The sequence below is a fragment of the Motacilla alba genome, chromosome 13 (genome assembly GCF_015832195.1).
Source record: "Motacilla alba alba isolate MOTALB_02 chromosome 13, Motacilla_alba_V1.0_pri, whole genome shotgun sequence".
In the NCBI taxonomy this organism is placed as follows: domain Eukaryota; kingdom Metazoa; phylum Chordata; class Aves; order Passeriformes; family Motacillidae; genus Motacilla; species Motacilla alba.
In genome coordinates this window covers 11930374-11946884 of record NC_052028.1, presented here as the reverse complement: position 1 = coordinate 11946884, position 16511 = coordinate 11930374, and the positions used below count along the sequence as shown (strand labels likewise).

The following is a 16511-nucleotide window of genomic DNA, read 5'->3' as shown; positions in this document are numbered from 1 at the left end:
AGGCCCAGAATTTGGGGTGTTTGGGATGCTCGAGGGAAGGGTTGACAGGATGCAGTCCCTCAGGCAATATGGAACACACCAACAGCCCTCTCCAGCCAGCACAACGACCCCCAGAGCAGAGCTCCTGTCAGGAGCAACACCCCAAACCCACCACTTTTCCACGAGTACCCCCACACAAGCTGAAACTTGATGGGATGATGGCAAAAGCCTGATGGATTCTGCTTTCTCACTCTCATCCCTACTCCAAAGGGGGCTGGGGTGGGTTCAGCAGAAGAAGCCCCCTGAGCAGCTGGTCCTGCTCCCACCCCAGCCCTGGTGCAGGACTCCTGTTCCCCTTTCTCCTCGCCCAGGAGAGGACAACTCCAATGCAGGGGGCCGAGTCTCCCTACCCCACACCCACAACGGAGCATCCTCAGCGCAGGGGGCCCGTGGGACAGAGCATTCCCGAAGCACCCCGGCCCAGGGCGGGGACACCCCGGGGTGGAGGGGGCCCAGGGCCAGCCCCGGGGGCGGGCAGGCTGCGGCCGGGGGCCCTGCCCGCGGCTCGGGGGTGCAGAGCACCCTCTCCCGGCGCTGCCTGTCAGCAGCTGCCGGACATTTTTATTACTTTTTTTTTTTAATTATTTTTTTCTGCCTGCCAGCTGGGGCGGCTCATCCCGTCCCGTCCCGTCCCGTCCCTGAGCGGTGCCGCTCGCCGGGGGATGCCGCGCCCCGCGCCCCGCGGCTGAGCGGGTCCCGCCGGGGCTCCTCCATGGGCTGCACCGGCAGCGCCCTGCGCTGCTGCCCCGTCGGTGCCGAGGTAGCGGCTGCGGGGGCTTTTGGGCTGGGCTGGGCTGGGCTTGGGCTGGGCTTCTCTCGGAGTCGGGGTTCGCGTGGGGTCGGGGCTCCGTGGGGTCGGGCTCTCGTGGGACCGAGTGCACGCGTTGTCGGGGTTCGATGGGGCTGGGGTTCGCGTGGGGCTGATGTTTGCGGGGAGTTCCGCTTGCGCTGCTGGGGACGAGGAGTGCTGGGGGCACCCGGCGTGGGTTCCTCCCTGTCCCAGGGAGCGGTGGTGCCGGACGGTGTGCCTGTCCCCGGCTGCGTGGGACCCCAGCGGCATTGTGGTGGGGGAGGTGGCAGCGGGGACAATGAAACTGGCAGCCACCCGCCCTCCTGCATCCTCCTGCACTCGCCTGCACCCCTCCAGGCTCACCCCAACATCACGGGAATTTTATAGTTAAGGGGGTGCAGGATCTGGGATGATGATGCCTGTTGGAAACGCTGGTCCCATAGATGACAGGGATGGGTTCCCTCAGCTAGCTGGTTTCCCTGCCAGCTTCCCACAGCATCCTCCCTCGTCCCAAAGGCTGTGTCCCCTTGTGCTAAAGACATCGCTCCTATAGGGGAACACTCCAAGTCCCCTCAGATCTCAGCATGTTGCTCTGCACTGAAGAGCTCTTCAGCAAGGTCTGAAATTATCTGCTGATTGTTATTATCATTATTATTGTTATTATTTGATGTGCTCATGCTGCCCCAGTGCCTCACCACTGACCTCGGGAGATGTTTTTGCTGTCGGATGTGCTGTGCTTACTGCTGTTGGGTGTTGTGATCACTGGAGGGTGGCAGGGGAAGGAGGGAAGGCAGAAACACCTCGTGGTGCTGCCATGCCCCTGGCACGGGTGGCCCTTTGCAGATCCAGCTGTGAGAGTCCCCACTTGGGACCACAGAACCCACTACAGGATGTGCAGGGGGAGCAGGCAAAGGGCTCACACAGCCCTGCAGCCAACAAAGTGCCTTTACAGCACTTGCAGGCTTGGTCTCTTCTCCACATCATGGAAAAAATCCTACTCTTTGCTTGTCATAAGATCAGATATTTCTGGGCTGGTTTGTGACTCTGAGAGCTCTCAAGAACAGGCATAGGACAGAGAGAAACAGCAGCCCCAAGGCCCCAGGTGCTGAGAGCCCCACATTTACCGAAACACGGAAATTTGTCATTTGCCTACAGACGTCTCCCTTCCTGCACTTGCCCGCTCTCGAGCTCCTCTGCTCAGCCCTCTGTCACCAACAGTCATTACCCATAAACAGCCCTGCTGCTGTGGCTGAAAGTCATTCTGAAAGAAGCACCTAAAATCCCCGTGATGGCTAAAAGGCATAAGGGCAGGCATGGGGCCACTTCTGCCCATGGTCTCATGTCCAGAGTGCCAAGAGGCAGGATGGGAGACCTTCACCTCCCACTGCTGATGGGTGGATTTGCAGAATTGGTCCCTTGAAGTTGCTTAGGGTTAGGGGAGACTTCAAACCCCAGGGAAAAGCCCAGCCAGAAGCCATGTGCAGGTCATGGGGCTGGGGACTCTGATGGTGCTGGGGGCTGCAGAGGCTTTTGAGGCCAGTCCCAGGTTTGAGGTGACCTTGAGGAACTGGTGCTGGGCTGGGTCTGGTGGGTGGCTGACATACCAGGAGCCACTGTGTGCCCTGGGGGAGGTGCCTTGGCAGCCTCATCCTCCCCTGGCACCAGTCTGCGGGCAGCAGGGCGATAAGGGAGGCACAGAGAGAACCCAGCCCTGAGCTGTGGGTGCTGCCCCTGGGGTTTCCTTCTCCTTCAGCTCCATCCACCCGTGCTTGGTCACTCACGGTCACCGCTCGCGCTTTGGTCACGCTCCTGGCGTGAGAGAGGCCAAGATTCCTTCCCAAAAGTCAGAGCTGAGGCTTGGCCGCCTTCCAGGCCGCCTTCCAGGGCTGGGGTGAATTTATTTTGAAGTGCTAGGAACTGTACGTAGCATCAGGAGTCAGGGAAGGGTCAGAATGCAAAACTCGGGGCTGTCAACAGTGTGAAGTGTTTGCCTGTGGTCTGCGGCACAGATCTGACTGTAGGAGAGGTGATAATCACCTCCTAACACAACCATCACCATCACTGGAGGAAACACAGCAGCAGGGTTAGAGACAGGTCCCACGGACCTGTGCCAGCATTGCTCTGGCAGCACCGAGCATCTGCTGCAGGTCCTGGGAGGTGTCACAGTCATGGACCAAAATCCTGGCCCCCTTCTCCACAGCCACAAAGCAAAGCCTCCTCCCCAGGAGCAGAGTCGGGATTTAAATACTCATTTCCTGCCTCTTTGTGATTTCCTTTGCTAGGTTGCATGGTTGAATTGCTTAATGTACTTGTAAAACAGGAAAAGAGGAAGAAAAATACAGTCCAAAACCCCACCTCACACTAAGAGCTGAAGCAGAGGCTGCAGCCACCTCGGCTGCCCACACTGTGCCAGCTGCTCTGCACTGGTGCTCCCCACCCCAGAACCCTTGGAGATGACTCAGGTCCTGTTGGAAATCCCTATTAATCCATCTATAAACAGTTCTGCTCCAGACTATTAGAAATATTTAGTTCTAAGAATGTGGATACTTTTGGTTTTTTCATAGCTGGGAGGTATTTTTGGCAGAGGTTTCCAGGAACTTACAGGATAAGCTAGGCTGTGGATGGCCCCCACCTGCAGGATGTATCAGGCTGCTTCTTCCCCTGGCCAAAGCTGTTCCAGCTGGAGCAATTCCCAACCTGCTCCTTGCACACACTGTGGATTCCAGGATGATTTTCCAGCTCTCCAAAATGAGCCAGGCAATACCAGAGGTTCGGGTGCCACAAAGCTTCTCTGGAAGTGACAGTGGAAAGTCCCTCCATATTTCAGAGCTTTCAGCCAAATTTTGCTGTTCACCCCAGAGGTGGAGCTTTTATTCCAAAGGACAATTGAGTGCTTATGACTAAAATTAGCTCCAGACACTATTTTAATTGCTCCTAGAGGTAGGAAGGTGCTTCACTCATAGCCTCCAGGCAAGTATTTAGATTTGTCTGTTGATGCTGGTGAACCTGTTGCTCGCTTCACCTAATCCTGAGTTCAGTGCTGGTGTCTCAAATCATCTTCCTTTGGAGGATGAGGGGCTCTGAGGTCCCATCCTGCTGGATTTGGGGTGTGGGGGAGAGGTGACAATTCCCTGGGTCTGTGCAGGGGACATTGCCTGTGCTACAGAGGTGAATGTGGAAAGCCCTGGGCTCTCTGTCCTTAGGCATCACTTATGCCAGTGAGCAGGGCAATTGCAGCAGAGGTGGTTTGGTTGGGGGGTTTGGGGTCCCTCCTGGAAGTGGTAACAGCATCCTGCTGTCAGCTCTGCTGAGATCATCCACAACCCTTGAGGTGTGTGTCACCTCCCTGTGTCAGAAGGGTCCTTTTACACAGCCTTTGCTTTGTTGCAGTGAAAAAGAGAGGGGGATATGGGGTGTAGTGCTAGGGGAGGAGGCCTTTTGGGATTCCTATGATGCCCTCAGGACTGCAGACCCTCGACTGTCTCATTCATCTTCCCCCTTGCCCCCATCCCCTGACTTCAAAACCCATCAGAGGACACGGGTACGTTAAATGCCAGGGAGATGCACACTGGCATGAGGTGTGTCAGGGGACAGGCAGGGATTCCTGGGGACGCTTTGCAGTCAGGTGTGCCAGGATTCAGCAGCATCCCAGGGCACACCAGGCTTTTGGGGTGAGCTGCATGGACAAGGAGAACAAGCCCTGTGAACTCGGAGCGCCGGGTGCCTCCTCGTCCCCTCGCCTGGGCCACGTTCAACGCTGCGGCTGCTCATGCCATAGAAGGGAAGATAAAGCCGTGGCTTCCCGGAGGCTTGGAGCTCTCCCGCTCTCTGGAACTGCGCCTTCCTCCAGCTCCAGAAGGGGGGCTGCAGGGGAGGCGGAGACAGGGACGTGTGTTTGCTTTCCCTTGCTTTTTCCCAAGCCAGGCTCCCTAATCCGGGCTGTATTTGGCCGCGCCGCTGTGCGCGGGGCCGAGCCGGGGAGCAGCCGGCACTGCGGGCAGCTGGGCTGCTCTCCTCAGGGACCGGGATCTTTAGGGACAGCTGTGCCGGGGGCTGGACAGCAGCACCGGGTCTTCAGGTGCATTTTCTCACCCCTCGTGCACCTATGCAATATCCAGAAGCACATCTCAGTGATGGGCATCAGGGACCAGATTTGCCCTCTGCCAGTGAGGCTGAGACATGAGAGCCTGCGAGCTTTGCTTCTATCTTTCAGCAACTGATAAAAATATATCCACTCCTTTTTATTTTTTTTTTCCTCGTCTCCCCTCCAAGTGACTAAATTAAACCCATGCAGGGCTGGAAGGCATCCCACGGAGCTGTGTTGCTGGAGGCAGCTCCCGGCTCTGGGTTATCTCAGCCCCGCGGCAGCAGCGGGAGCGTGCGGGACTGCGGGGCTGTGCAGCACATTCCTGCGCTCCTGAGGTCATTGCCTGGCCGCCTGCTGCCGTCTGCTGCCAGCCCTGCACGGGGGCTGTATCGTCTCTGATTTATGGTTATTTTTCATTTCTCACTCCTGCTCCAGCTGTGTCAAAGCCCATCTGTCTAAGGCCCTGGCAGAGGCGTGTGTTTGGGGGGCTGCAAGGTGCCAGGGACCAGACTGACCTGAGCATCCCAGGACAGGAGGAGGGTGGCAAGGGAGTGCCAAAGCTGGGGCCCTGCCAAGTGCTGCCTGCTCTCCCCCACCAAAAGCTTTGCTAATGGAGCCCATTTTGCACCACCACCATGTCGGTGGGGGTGGCATCCCCCAGGTTTTCCAGCTGAATGCCACATGGTGAACTGTCTGGGATGCAGGGAACTGGCATGAGCTTGAGGCTGCCTGATGGGCAGTACATGCACACCCATGAGTGCCCAGTGCTGGGAGAGGGCAGGGGGCTGGGGAGGGACCACTGCTCCCTGAGGACCTGTGTTTTAGCAGAGCTGATGCAGGCTCAGTGCAGGGTGTTCTCTGCCTGCAGCCACCTGCCCCACTCTGTTCCCTCCTGCTCCAGCCCCCTCTCTCTCTGCCAGAGACAGCTAAAAACCCAGCAGCAGAGGGGATCAGCTTCCCAGGAGCTCTCGGCCTTGAAGACACAGAATGGTGAGAAAAAAATATGTTTTCCCCCTGCTTTGCTTTCTCAGAGTGATATTAAGGAAGCACTGGACAGGCCCCAGTGTGGCAGCAGGGAGGATGGGGATGATGTCGGTGCATGCTGGTGCAGGAGGGCAAACAGGGCATCCCAGAGACCACGGCATCCCTTCATTCTCAGTCAGACAGGTCATCCCCAGAACAGGAGACCTGACAAGCTCTGTGTCCTCTCTGAGCCTGACAGCACCATCCCAATTTGTGCTAATTTGGACCAGTGAGAGGGAGAGGGGTGTTTCTCCAGTGGGAAGAGGGCAGTGCTGGACCCCGCCCGTGGCACGGGCAGGTTCAGCTGCCCAGGATGTGCAGCAGCCCAGGCAGGGGGAGGCAGCCAGTGCTGCTTCAGCCGTGTTTGTCTTGCAGCCAATGCCTGCCTGCTTCCTGAGCACGGGGAAAAGGCAGCACGGCCAGAGGAGTGGGCGGAGAGTGCGAGATTCCTCCAAGGCCAGGAGGAGGAGGAGGAGCAGCGGTTGCGGGATGCCGGCCAGGCAGGCACTGCCAGCATCTCCCAGGACACTGAGATCCAGGTGAGCTGGAAGGGCTGACGCTGCTGGAGGCAGCAGCTGGGCATGGAGCATGTCACCAGCCTGGTCTTCCCTGGCACATGCTGGGCTCTCCCATTGTTGGGAGAAGGATAGGTCTAAGAAAGGGTGAGGAAGCAGTGAAGTTCTGCATCCCTTACACTGAGATTTCTCATCCAACTGCTTCCCAGGAAAAGAGAAAAGAGCTGGAGCTGAAGGAACAGCTTGATGCCCTGAGGAGAGAGCACACAGAAACCCTGCAAGGTGTGTGCCAGGGCAGTGGGGCTCCCTGCAGCTCCCCTCCCCTCTCCCCTCTACTGCCATGGCCCTTTGGCTGCCTGCGGGGTCATGGGGACGCTGTTCCCTGCTCTCCACCTCTGTGGGGCTCAGGTGGGGCCTGCTGCCCCAATGTCCCCACACTGGTGGCACTCAGCTCATGTTCCTCCACAGAGCTCCAGGGAGCACATGAGCAGGAGAAGCTGCTGCTGACAGAGTCCCACCACAGGTCTGAGGCAGCCTTACAGGTACCAGCAGAGAAATCCCTGGGGAGGGGGGGCTTGTGCAGGGTTTGAGGACCATCTGCTGGTTCTGCCATGGTGCCCCACATTCTTCAGTGGCCACCTCAATCCCTGGTGTGCTTGGGGACTGCACCAGCTCCTCCAGCCCTGGTGTTATTTGTGTACCACAGCCCAGCAGTCCCCTGGCTCAGAAAGAAATCCCAGATACCTCTCATTCTGCTTTTTCCCTGGTCTTCCTAGGAGAAAATTCAGGCACTGAATTCCCAGCTGAACTCCTACCAGGAGAGGATGAAGAGGGTGGAGGAGTCACTCTTGAGAACAGACTACAAGAAGCACATCCAGGTGCAGGGAGGGTGTCAGGGAGGGGACCTCTATGGGGTGCTGACCCAGAGCCAAGGGACTCTGATGGACCCTGGCAGGGTGGGGCTGGAACCAGAGGGGAGCTCAGGACAGCTGAAGGGGGGAGCAAAGCCTGTCCTGGGGAGGTGCTGAGGTCCCTTGGACACAAGTGATGGCCCTGCAGGAGCACGGGAGCCCCAGCCCCTTCTGGGAGCAGGAGCTGGAGAGCCTGCACTTTGTGATCGAGATGAAGAACGAGCACATCCACGGCCTGGACAAGAAGCTGCTGCACTTGGAGACCGTGGTGAGTTGAAAGGGGGGGTCACAGGTGGGCTTTCCTCTTTTCAGCTCCTCTACCCACCTAAATTCTGCCCAGAAACTGTAGCTGAAGCAAAGGTGGATGGAGCCTGTTTCCTCTCTTGGAGGGGAAGGGGATGGAGGAGCAATGCCACCAGGCCATCATTTCACCCGAAATGGGGTAGCAGGGGGCTCAGAAGTGCTTCCCAGCTCTCTCCTCACCCTCATGCCCCCTTCCAGGAAGAGAGGAACCTTCTGCTGGAGGAGAAGGTGAAAACTCTCCAGCAGGAGAACGAAGACCTTCAAGTCCGCACCCAGAACCACTTGGTCATGGCGAGGTAAGTGCTGGTCCCACCCACCGGGTGCACAGGTGACATCTCCGCTGGGGGGGACAGGAGGCAGTGCGGGAGCGCGTCGCAGCCCGCGGTGCCGCCGGGTGCTTGGCGGGCGCTGTGCCCGGCGGCTCCGGCAGCCCGTGCCCTCTGCCCGCAGGCAGCTCTCCGAGGAGCTCCAGGAGGCCCGCGGGGCGCTGGAGAAGGAGGCGCAGCTGCTGGATCAGGCTCGCCGGGAGAAGGAGGAGCTGCTGTACCGAGTGCTCAACGCCGGGGACGGCACCCCCTTCCCCATGGCTACCGGCGAGGTGCCCCTCATCGCCACGTAGCACCGGGGACTGCCGGGGCTGAGCCCAGGGCTGCTCTCACCCGTGCCCCCCGTCGGGGCAGGGCTCCGGGCTGGCCGAGCCCTCGGGGCGCCTCACGGACCGGAGTGATGGAGCATTTCACGGACACGTACGCCTGCATCTCCCCAGCCTGTGTGGGGCTGCAGAGGGACCCTGGCCTCCCACCCACGCAGTCCCTGCGCCCCTTCCTCTGCTGAGGGGGTGTCTGGGGGTGAAAGGGCTCAGCCAGGACATGCAGACTTGCATTGGGCCAGATCTGACCCAGCGCTTGGCTCTGAGTATAAACAGCACCAGTGCTGCTCCAGGGCACGAGGACAATGAGGAGGCCACTAGGACAGGATGGGGACAAGCACCAGGAGGATGAGGAGGGCACTGAGGACATGGTGTTAACCTCACCAGGCAGGGCTCCCACCCATGCCCTCCAATTCCCATCACCTCCTCCACCCTCAGCAAATGTCTCCCAGGTACAGCTCCTGCAGCTCAGGTATGTCCCAGCTCACAAAGACCCCAAGCCCTGCTTGTCCCTGCTGCCCATCAGCAGCCCCACGGGTCCCATCTCCTCCCCCAAAAGCTGGACAGAGGCTGGAGCTGCACGTCAGGGAGCAGAGCATCCTCCCAGGGGGTACCAGGCTTTGGAGGTCACATCCCTCTGCTCGAGCCAAGGCATCCCCCTCAGGGAAGATGCTGCCAGCAAGGCTGTGGGTCAGGGCTGGATGCACAAAAGCACTTTCCCCTGGGTGCACAAGTGCGGTGGGAGTCACTGCTCTGGGGCTGTCACAGGCCTGTCCCCTCCCCAGGGCTGTCTAGCCAGAGCTGTGTGTGGGTGTGTGGGTGTGTGGGTGTGTGGGTGTGTGTGTGGGCACCAGCCAAGGTGCTGCTGGCTGGAACGATTACAGATCTGTAAGAAGCAGCAGCCTCAGCAATCCCATGTCAGTGGTTTGGGGGATGGTGCAGGAGAGTCCCAGAGTGGGGCTGTGTGCTCCACACCCCATACAGTGGGAAGAAGGGGAAGGGTGGGAGCTGGCACCACAAAGACTCAACAAGGAAGCTCCAGATGAGGCCCTTAAGACTGATCCCCATTTTCCTGCTCCTTCCCTCTTTTCCTTCATTTCAATGAGCTCCCAGCTCAGGGCAGACCTGGACCCTCCCAGCATGAGGGCCACTCATCAGCCACTTCCGTCCTTTGTGCTGACCCTAATCAGAAATACAGCAGCTGAACGGGCAGCCGGAAAGGCAACGTGGATGTGGGGTCCAGCTCTGACCCACAAACCTCCAGGGGGCGGCCAGAGGGGGAAGTGGGGGAGCCTCTTGTGTCAGAACCATGTCCCAGCAGGGCACCCTCTGCTCCACACATCATCTGTGCCTCCCCCAGGTGCTGTAGCACCAAAGCAGGGGACAGCCCAGCAAGTCCTGCCTGGTTATGGACAAAGGGATGAGGATTTCTGGACAAAGGGATATGAGGCTGGTGGGCTCTGGGACCCTGCTCTGGACACCTGGTACCATGTCCCAGAGCCCCAAAGGCAGATCCTGCGTGGGACTTGGAAGAATGTGCCCGACTCTGGGAAAGGGGACACTGGGAACTGAGGAGGAGGAATAAATGAGTGCAGAAAAGGACTTGCATGCTATGAAGGGGGGGAAGCCTGGACCAGGCAGTACCTTGGCAGTCATGGGGGGAGGATAGTTCAGCTCAGGCTGGGTGCCCAGGTGAAATGGAGGGTCAGGGCAGCACGAGAAGCCTCTCCACATCATTGTGAGCAGCTGAAGGAGCAGGGTGGGCAAGGGCAAGGGGCCTGTGGGGAGCAGGGAAAGATTTCAAAGGACAAAAACCCCAAAATCACAGCCCAGTAACAGTAGCAAAACCACTTGTGTGCTTTATCCAAACAGAACTCTGTCTGCAGGGGCTCACGGTGAGGATTTGGGTTGGTTCAGGGAGGTTTGGTTGGTTCAGGGAGGCTGCTTCGAGGAAGCAGCTCCTGCAGGGCTGGCAGGGCTGGTCCCCTCTGTGGCGCAGGACCCACAGTCCAAGGGGCTTCCTTGCCCCCTGGGCACAGGATGGAGGGAGCCAGGCACTCAGGAACTGGCTATCCCCTTTTATTGCCCTGGAGCAGATGGGCACAGGGCAGTCCCACGGGGCTCCAGGGCCACCTCCCTGGCTCTGCTTCCTGGCAGCTCCCGGGGACCTGTCCCTTCAGGCCAGTGGCTCTCAGTGCTGTGCCAGATCCCATAGCCAAAGTAAATGAGGAAACCTGGAAAAGGGCAGAATAGGGTGTGTATGGACTGTTTCTCCTCCTTCCCCTCCCAGCCACCAAGTGCTGGCCCCTTCCTTTGGGCCACAAATCAGAGGACACGGTGCTCCCACCACTGCTGGACATCCAAAGGTCAGCGTCTCCTCCCTCCCCACCACTGCTCAGAGCAACATTAGTGCCACGGGCTCTCAAGCCACCAGCACTCCACCCAGAGGGGCTGGAGCCAGCTCTGGGGCCTCGGGAGTGGCCGTGCTTACCCCCAGCCATCCAGAGCAGGTACCGCAGCCAGGGGGCCGCGCTGAGCCGGGCCAGCAGCACAGCGTTGATGGAGATGCTGAGGAGAGGCAGGAAGGGCAGGCACGGAACCTGCAGGGAGCGCTAGCGTGAATTCCACGGCTAAATTCAGCTCTTTGCTGCTTTGGCTAGCTGTCCACGGGCAAGGGCAAGCCCAGCCTGGCTGTGAGGCTCAGAGATCCAAGCTGGGACTGCAGCCTGTGCTGGAGAGGGATGCTTGTGGAGGGTGTTTTGCTTGTCAGGTCCTGCACTGGGGCAGGAGGTACTGAAGGATTTGAGGTGAGAGGCAGCAAAGCACTCATAAAAGTAAGCCAAGGTGTTAAGGCCAGGTATCTGTTTGCTGAAGAGCAGCTCTGGTTCCTCAGCAGGCACTGGGCTCAGCTGGGAGATGCCCCTTCAGCCCTCAGGTCATGGGGGAAGAACTTCTCCTCATGGTCCCTACGGAAAACCCCACGAGCTACATGCTGCCTCCAGCAGTACCTTGCTAATGTGGATGCAGCAATGATGTGCCTGACCTACAGCTGAGGGAACACCCCCAAATGGCACCCTTTCCCCACAGGGCTGCAGCACATGCCTGCCTGCTCTCTGTGCCCCAGGTCCTTCTTCCTGGGTACATCCCGAGGGTTGGGCTGGGTGCTCACCATGAAGGATGCTTTGTCCTGGCTCTGAGGCTGCCTCCAGATGAGAAGAGCTGCTGCCAGGATCCCCAGGAGAGGCAGGGCCAGAGCTATGATGCACCAGGCACCCCCAGCCCGCAGGCAGGGCAGCCCAGCAGTGCTCACCCAGCTCAGGGCACAGGCCAGGGCAGCTGCAGAGGGACCACAGTGTCAGGGCAGCTTCCCTGGGCTGAGCCCATCCCTCTGCCAGGCTGCCATGGTGGGACAAATGACAACTGGGGGACGCGGCTGGGTGGCTTCTCATGGTGGGTTTAGCTTTTCTCTCCAGTCTGGGAGGTTTCCTGAGGTCCTGTTGGGGCAGCCAGCTGTGTGGCAGTGGGCTGAGGGCAGGAAGGAGCCAGGCAGCCCCTGCATCTGCTGCTGGGTGGTTTCCACCAGGCCAGCCCTTGCTACAGCAGGGATGTCCCCCATGGGTCCCCCCAGGCCAGCTCCCTTAGAGCCCATGCATCATTCCCAGACACACCTGCAGCTGTCAGAGCCCAGACCACCAGAGCAGAGGAGCGAGGGGTGGCATGGGCGGGAGGCTGGACCAGCTGGTTCCACCAGAGCTGCACAGCTGGGACCTTCCCCACAGGAGTGTCCCGAGGGCTGGGCTCAGGCTGATACCTGAGGAGCAGACACTGGATGTCAATGCACATAGACCTGCACCTGCCTTGTCCCGGGCAAGGCCCACATCAGAAGCTGGGTGAGCCCTGTCCCCTGTCCCCAGCAGTCTCACCTGAGCAGCAGCACACAGCCAGCCACCATGGAGTAGGCCAGCAGTGTGCCAATGGACATGGTGTCAACCAGGGCTTTCAGGTTGAAGAGAAGAGCCAGGAGAGCTGTGGGGAAGAAAAGCCCTTTCAGCCTCCGAGCAGAGCTGGCAGTGCTGCTGTGCCCACCTCACCTGTGTCATACTCTCCTGACCTCCCCATGTCCCCCAGACACCCACTGCAACAGAACCCTGATGAACTGGTGATGCTCTGGTCACTAGTACAAAGCATCCTGTCACCTCCTGTCACCTCTGGCAGTGCAGAGAGGCAGAGCCCGAGTGTGGGACACCATCGAGGCCAAATGGTCCTCACCCACCGTGAGGAGCTCTGTCTCTGGGTGGAGAGACATGGCTCAAACAGCTGCAGTCAAGCTAGAGGGAAAGAGGACACCCACCGAGGCCGGCTCACAGCTGAGGGTAACCCAAGCACTCACCCACCTGCCACTGCCCCAGACACCAGAGTTGCCACCACCGGGCACTGACGGCGACTGACTTTGGCCAGAGGTTGGAAGAGGAGCCCGTCTCGAGCCATTGCATACAGGATCCTTGGCATGGGGAACATGGAGCCCAGGAGGCTGCAGGAGAGAGGGGAGGAGATGGGGGAGAAGAGGGGAGGAATGCAGGAGGTGCCATCCTGCCTTTTACCCCTCCAAGGGAGCTCCCATTCATCTGTATGGTCCATAACCTTCTCAAGACCCTAACAAGATCATCACCATCAGATGAGGGACAGTGTCAGGGAAGAGATTTCTGTAGCCACCTGTGCATGCCAGAGCCCCCCAGCTTATCCTTGTGGCATAGTGCCACCTGACCACTTCCTTCAGGGGCATGCCAATGGACAGGCTGCTTTCCCTGATCAGAAAAAGCCAGGGTGGGAACATCCTTGTGTGGAAGGGATTTTGGCCAAGCAAGAAAGGCAAGGAGGAATTCAGGAGGAAGGTTTGGGGATATCTCCTGGACATGTTACAGCTCCAGTACCTGCTCTGAACCACAGAAACAGCATCAGAGGACGCCCCTCACCTGGTGGTCAGGGCACACAGGGACCCCGCAGCCACGGCGTACTTTGCACTGCTCCAGCCAATGTACTCAAAAGCCACTGGCAGCGGGCTCATGGTGTCCAGGAGGTAGTAGGGCATCATCAGGGTGAGGGCAGCAGACACCCCGAAGTAGGCCAGGAAGCAGATGAGGAGGGAGAGAATGATGCCCATGGGGATGGATCTCTGCGGGTCCCTCACTTCTTCCCCTGGGGAGGACAAGCTCAGCTGTAGGAACAGAGGCTCATTTAGCGTGGCATGCTAAGAGCCCAGCTCAGGCTGGAGAGCAGATCCTATATCCCCCCAAGAGAGGACACAGAGACCTTCTAGCAAGGACCACTAGATGTTCTGGGCCCAAGGATATTGGGATAGGGAATGTCTCTGCTTCAGGATTAGCCCAGACATTCCACGTGGACTCTTAGAAAGGGCAGGAGAGAGTGGCTGCAGCACAGAGCTGGGAATGTGACCATTTCCCAGCCTTACACAGTTCCCAGGACTGTGGGGACAGTCACTGCCACAGCCCCCCAGGCTGCAGGGGGGTCCCACCAGCAGCACCCTCACCCCACTTACCTGTGGTAGCAATGCAGTCAAATCCAACAAAGGCATAGAAACAGGTAGAGGCTCCAGCCAAGGTGCCAGTGAAACCATAGGGCATGAAGCCTCCCACCCCAAAGACACTGGTCATGTTGCCAGCCATGGACTGGTTCCTGGGAGGAGGAAGAAGAGTCAGGCAGTGCAGGGGGGTCAGTGCAATGGGATCCCAGGATGGGGTCAAGCTGAACAGTCCATCCAACCCACTCAACCTGCAGCATCAACCCAGCGGGGCTTGGGACTTTGTCTCTTTGGCACATTGCCAACAGGGAGAAACAGAGAAAGTGATGTCTCCTGGGATAAAGCACTGGGGGTTTGACTCCCCATCCCACTCTGAAAGCAGCACGGGGAGAGTGAAGCCCCTCATACCCAGCCTCGTGGGCAGCAGTCTGAGGCAGGTCTTCCTCCCTGAGCTTCCAGTTGCTCATGTGGCCTTTGATGAAGCCACTCACTGTGACAAAGAGCAGGACGAGCACGTTGAGAGCTGTGAAAGCTTTGTTGACCATGGTGGACTCCTTCACTCCAAAGGAAAGAAGTGCTGGAGAATAAAAAATCAAAACTGGATGAGGTCCCAGGATAGACATTCCTGGGGAGTGTGGCAAAGGTGGGCAGTGATAAATTCAGGACAATTTGCAAATTTCCCCAATTTCCCTTTCTATTCCCCATTCTTTGCTCAGGGAAACGGCAAAGCCATCAGAGGGGTCACCCCCATCCTGAAGAGCCCACGGTGGGGTCAGGAGCTCCTCCTGCCTGATGGAGGGTGGCACAGAGGGAGACACCCTACCTGCCAGCAGGACCACCAGGCCAGCAGCAAAGGCATCTGGGTGCTCTGCCAGCCCCACAGAGCTCATGGCTGCGTGAGCACCCAAAAACCTCCCCATCTTCTTGCCGAGGAGCTGGTCAAAGGTAGCGCTCCAGGCCCGGGCAACGCTGGCAGTTCCTGGGGAGAGGTGACGGCTGTGTTCTGGTGGGCCTGTGAGGTCTCAAAGGACACCCAGCAAAGCCACCAGCACGGTGTTGGGAGGGATCAGGAGGGCCTTATACCGATGAGGTAGGACAGCAGCAGGTTCCACCCAGCCAGGAAGGCCCAGAGCTCGCCCACTGTCACGTAGCTGTAGAGATAGGCAGAGCCAGCCAGGGGCACGCGGGCCCCGAGCTCGGCGTAGCACAGCCCTGCCAGGGCAGACACCACAGCTGCAATCAGGAAAGAGAGGACGATGCTCGGGCCAGAGCTGCTCTTGGCCACCTCCCCTGCCAGGACGTAGACACCAGCCCCCAGCGTGCTGCCCACTCCCAAGGCCAGCAGATCCACGGTGGAGAGGCAGCGGCGGAGGCTGGAGCCCTGGGAGCCGGCCGGGAGCCGCTTTCTGCGGGAGAGCAGCTTGGGAACAGAGCGAAGCTGGCCCCAGCACGGCACCTGCAGGAGAGGAAAGCAGCAGGCGTGAGCACACTGCTGCCCCACGGGCACTCACCACCCGGGGCATGGGACACAAACCCAGCCTCAGTGTTGGCTCGCAGCTCCCACCATCCACAGTGCCCCTGGACTTGCTGGGTGCTGCCTGCTCTCTGTCTCTGCCAGTAAAACAGCCCATTTTGGAGCAAGAGGGGGCTCAAGCAGCTGTGCTGCTCTCTCATCCCCTAGGACAAGTGGAGCTATGCATGGCTGGGGTTTGTTTGGCTCTGTCTAATTTGTGAGAGGGGACAAGGACACGTGTTTGACTCCCTGCCAGCTCAGAAAGTCCTGTTGCTCCAGCAGCCTCCTCAGCAGGGACACAGTCAGGATTATCCCAGTTTTGACACTGAAACTATTTGAAATACAGAATCCATGCCAGGGAAGGATGGGAGATGCTCTGCTCCTGGAAACTGCCTTGAAGTGCTCCAGGAAGGACCCACCTGCTCAGCTGGAGATGCTCCCACAGCACCTGTGACTGTGGGTCAATGGCACAGCTCAGGGGGAGACTGGATCCCCTGGGCCATCAGCCTGTGCAGCAATGCTTTGGCTTCCTGGGGGCACCAATGGGGACGTCAGCCTGGCAGAAACCCCAAACTGTGTGACATCTGAGCTTGGGGGAAGGTGTGCTTGGTATGGCATGCCTGGGATTTGTGTGCCTTCCCCCATCCTGCACATCCTTTCCCAGGAGCTCCAGGTCTGGACAGCCTGCCTTCACATCCCATGGTGCTGCCAGGACCTCCAGGTCACCCCACAGCAAAGCAAAAGCCGTGCCACACACTCCAAATGCCATAATCTGCTGCTTCCATGGCTGGAAACCCTGCGCAGTGGCACATCCCTGTGGCACAGGGGACATGTGATCCCTGCTGTGGTGTGGAACTGGAGGGGACAGGGACAGCCCTGCCCGGCACACAGACCCTCAGGATGAGGCATTCCTGGTGGAACAGAGAGCTCCAATCCCCAGGAGAAATGCTGTGCCCCGGGGGTGAGGAGCCGCCCTGGGAGCACCCACCCTCTGCACAGCCCCTGTCCCGCCCAGGCCACCTCGCCCCGGCGATTTCCCCTTCTCCTGCAAACAGATTACTCACCCCAGCCATCCTTTGCTCCAGGACAAGCTGCTGAGACCAACGAGCACCAGGCATGCCCCCCTCATGCTCTCCTCTTAA

At 59.1% G+C, this 16511-nt stretch overlaps 2 protein-coding genes across 2 annotated transcripts; one reads left to right on the top strand and one right to left on the bottom strand.

Annotated features, from left to right (window-relative positions):
• Positions 1 to 511: 511 nt before the first annotated feature.
• CCDC69 (coiled-coil domain containing 69) lies at positions 512 to 10058 on the top strand. Its single transcript, XM_038150340.1, has 9 exons — positions 512 to 799; positions 5837 to 5906; positions 6315 to 6478; positions 6664 to 6736; positions 6923 to 6996; positions 7231 to 7332; positions 7514 to 7633; positions 7867 to 7964; positions 8119 to 10058. Exons 1-9 carry the CDS (start codon positions 752 to 754, stop codon positions 8285 to 8287), a joined length of 918 nt encoding a protein of 305 aa, XP_038006268.1. The 5' UTR covers positions 512 to 751; the 3' UTR covers positions 8288 to 10058.
• Positions 10059 to 10354: 296 nt separating this feature from the next.
• LOC119706531 (cationic amino acid transporter 2-like) lies at positions 10355 to 16511 on the bottom strand. The gene is made up of 11 exons (XM_038150343.1): positions 16434 to 16511; positions 14940 to 15312; positions 14680 to 14835; positions 14265 to 14433; positions 13875 to 14011; positions 13291 to 13513; positions 12712 to 12848; positions 12241 to 12343; positions 11986 to 12128; positions 11487 to 11653; positions 10355 to 10917 (listed from the first exon to the last, which is right to left on the bottom strand). Exons 1-11 carry the CDS (start codon positions 16485 to 16487, stop codon positions 10387 to 10389), a joined length of 2193 nt encoding a protein of 730 aa, XP_038006271.1. The 5' UTR covers positions 16488 to 16511; the 3' UTR covers positions 10355 to 10386.

What these genes read in the sequence shown, in the direction of transcription:
- LOC119706531 (XM_038150343.1), bottom strand. Translation starts at nt 16,487, where the DNA reads ATGCCTGGTGCTCGTTGGTCTCAGCAGCTTGTCCTGGAGCAAAGGATG. An exon ending in TGGAGCAAAGGATGGCTGGG is followed by an intron (nt 15,313 to 16,433) that starts GTGAGTAATCTG and finishes CCTCTCCTGCAG; the next exon opens with GTGCCGTGCTGGGGCCAGCT. An exon ending in GGTGTCTGGGGCAGTGGCAG is followed by an intron (nt 12,344 to 12,711) that starts GTGGGTGAGTGC and finishes TCTTCCCCACAG; the next exon opens with CTCTCCTGGCTCTTCTCTTC.
- CCDC69 (XM_038150340.1), top strand. Translation starts at nt 752, where the DNA reads ATGGGCTGCACCGGCAGCGCCCTGCGCTGCTGCCCCGTCGGTGCCGAG. An exon ending in TGCTGCACTTGGAGACCGTG is followed by an intron (nt 7,634 to 7,866) that starts GTGAGTTGAAAG and finishes GCCCCCTTCCAG; the next exon opens with GAAGAGAGGAACCTTCTGCT. An exon ending in AACCACTTGGTCATGGCGAG is followed by an intron (nt 7,965 to 8,118) that starts GTAAGTGCTGGT and finishes CTCTGCCCGCAG; the next exon opens with GCAGCTCTCCGAGGAGCTCC.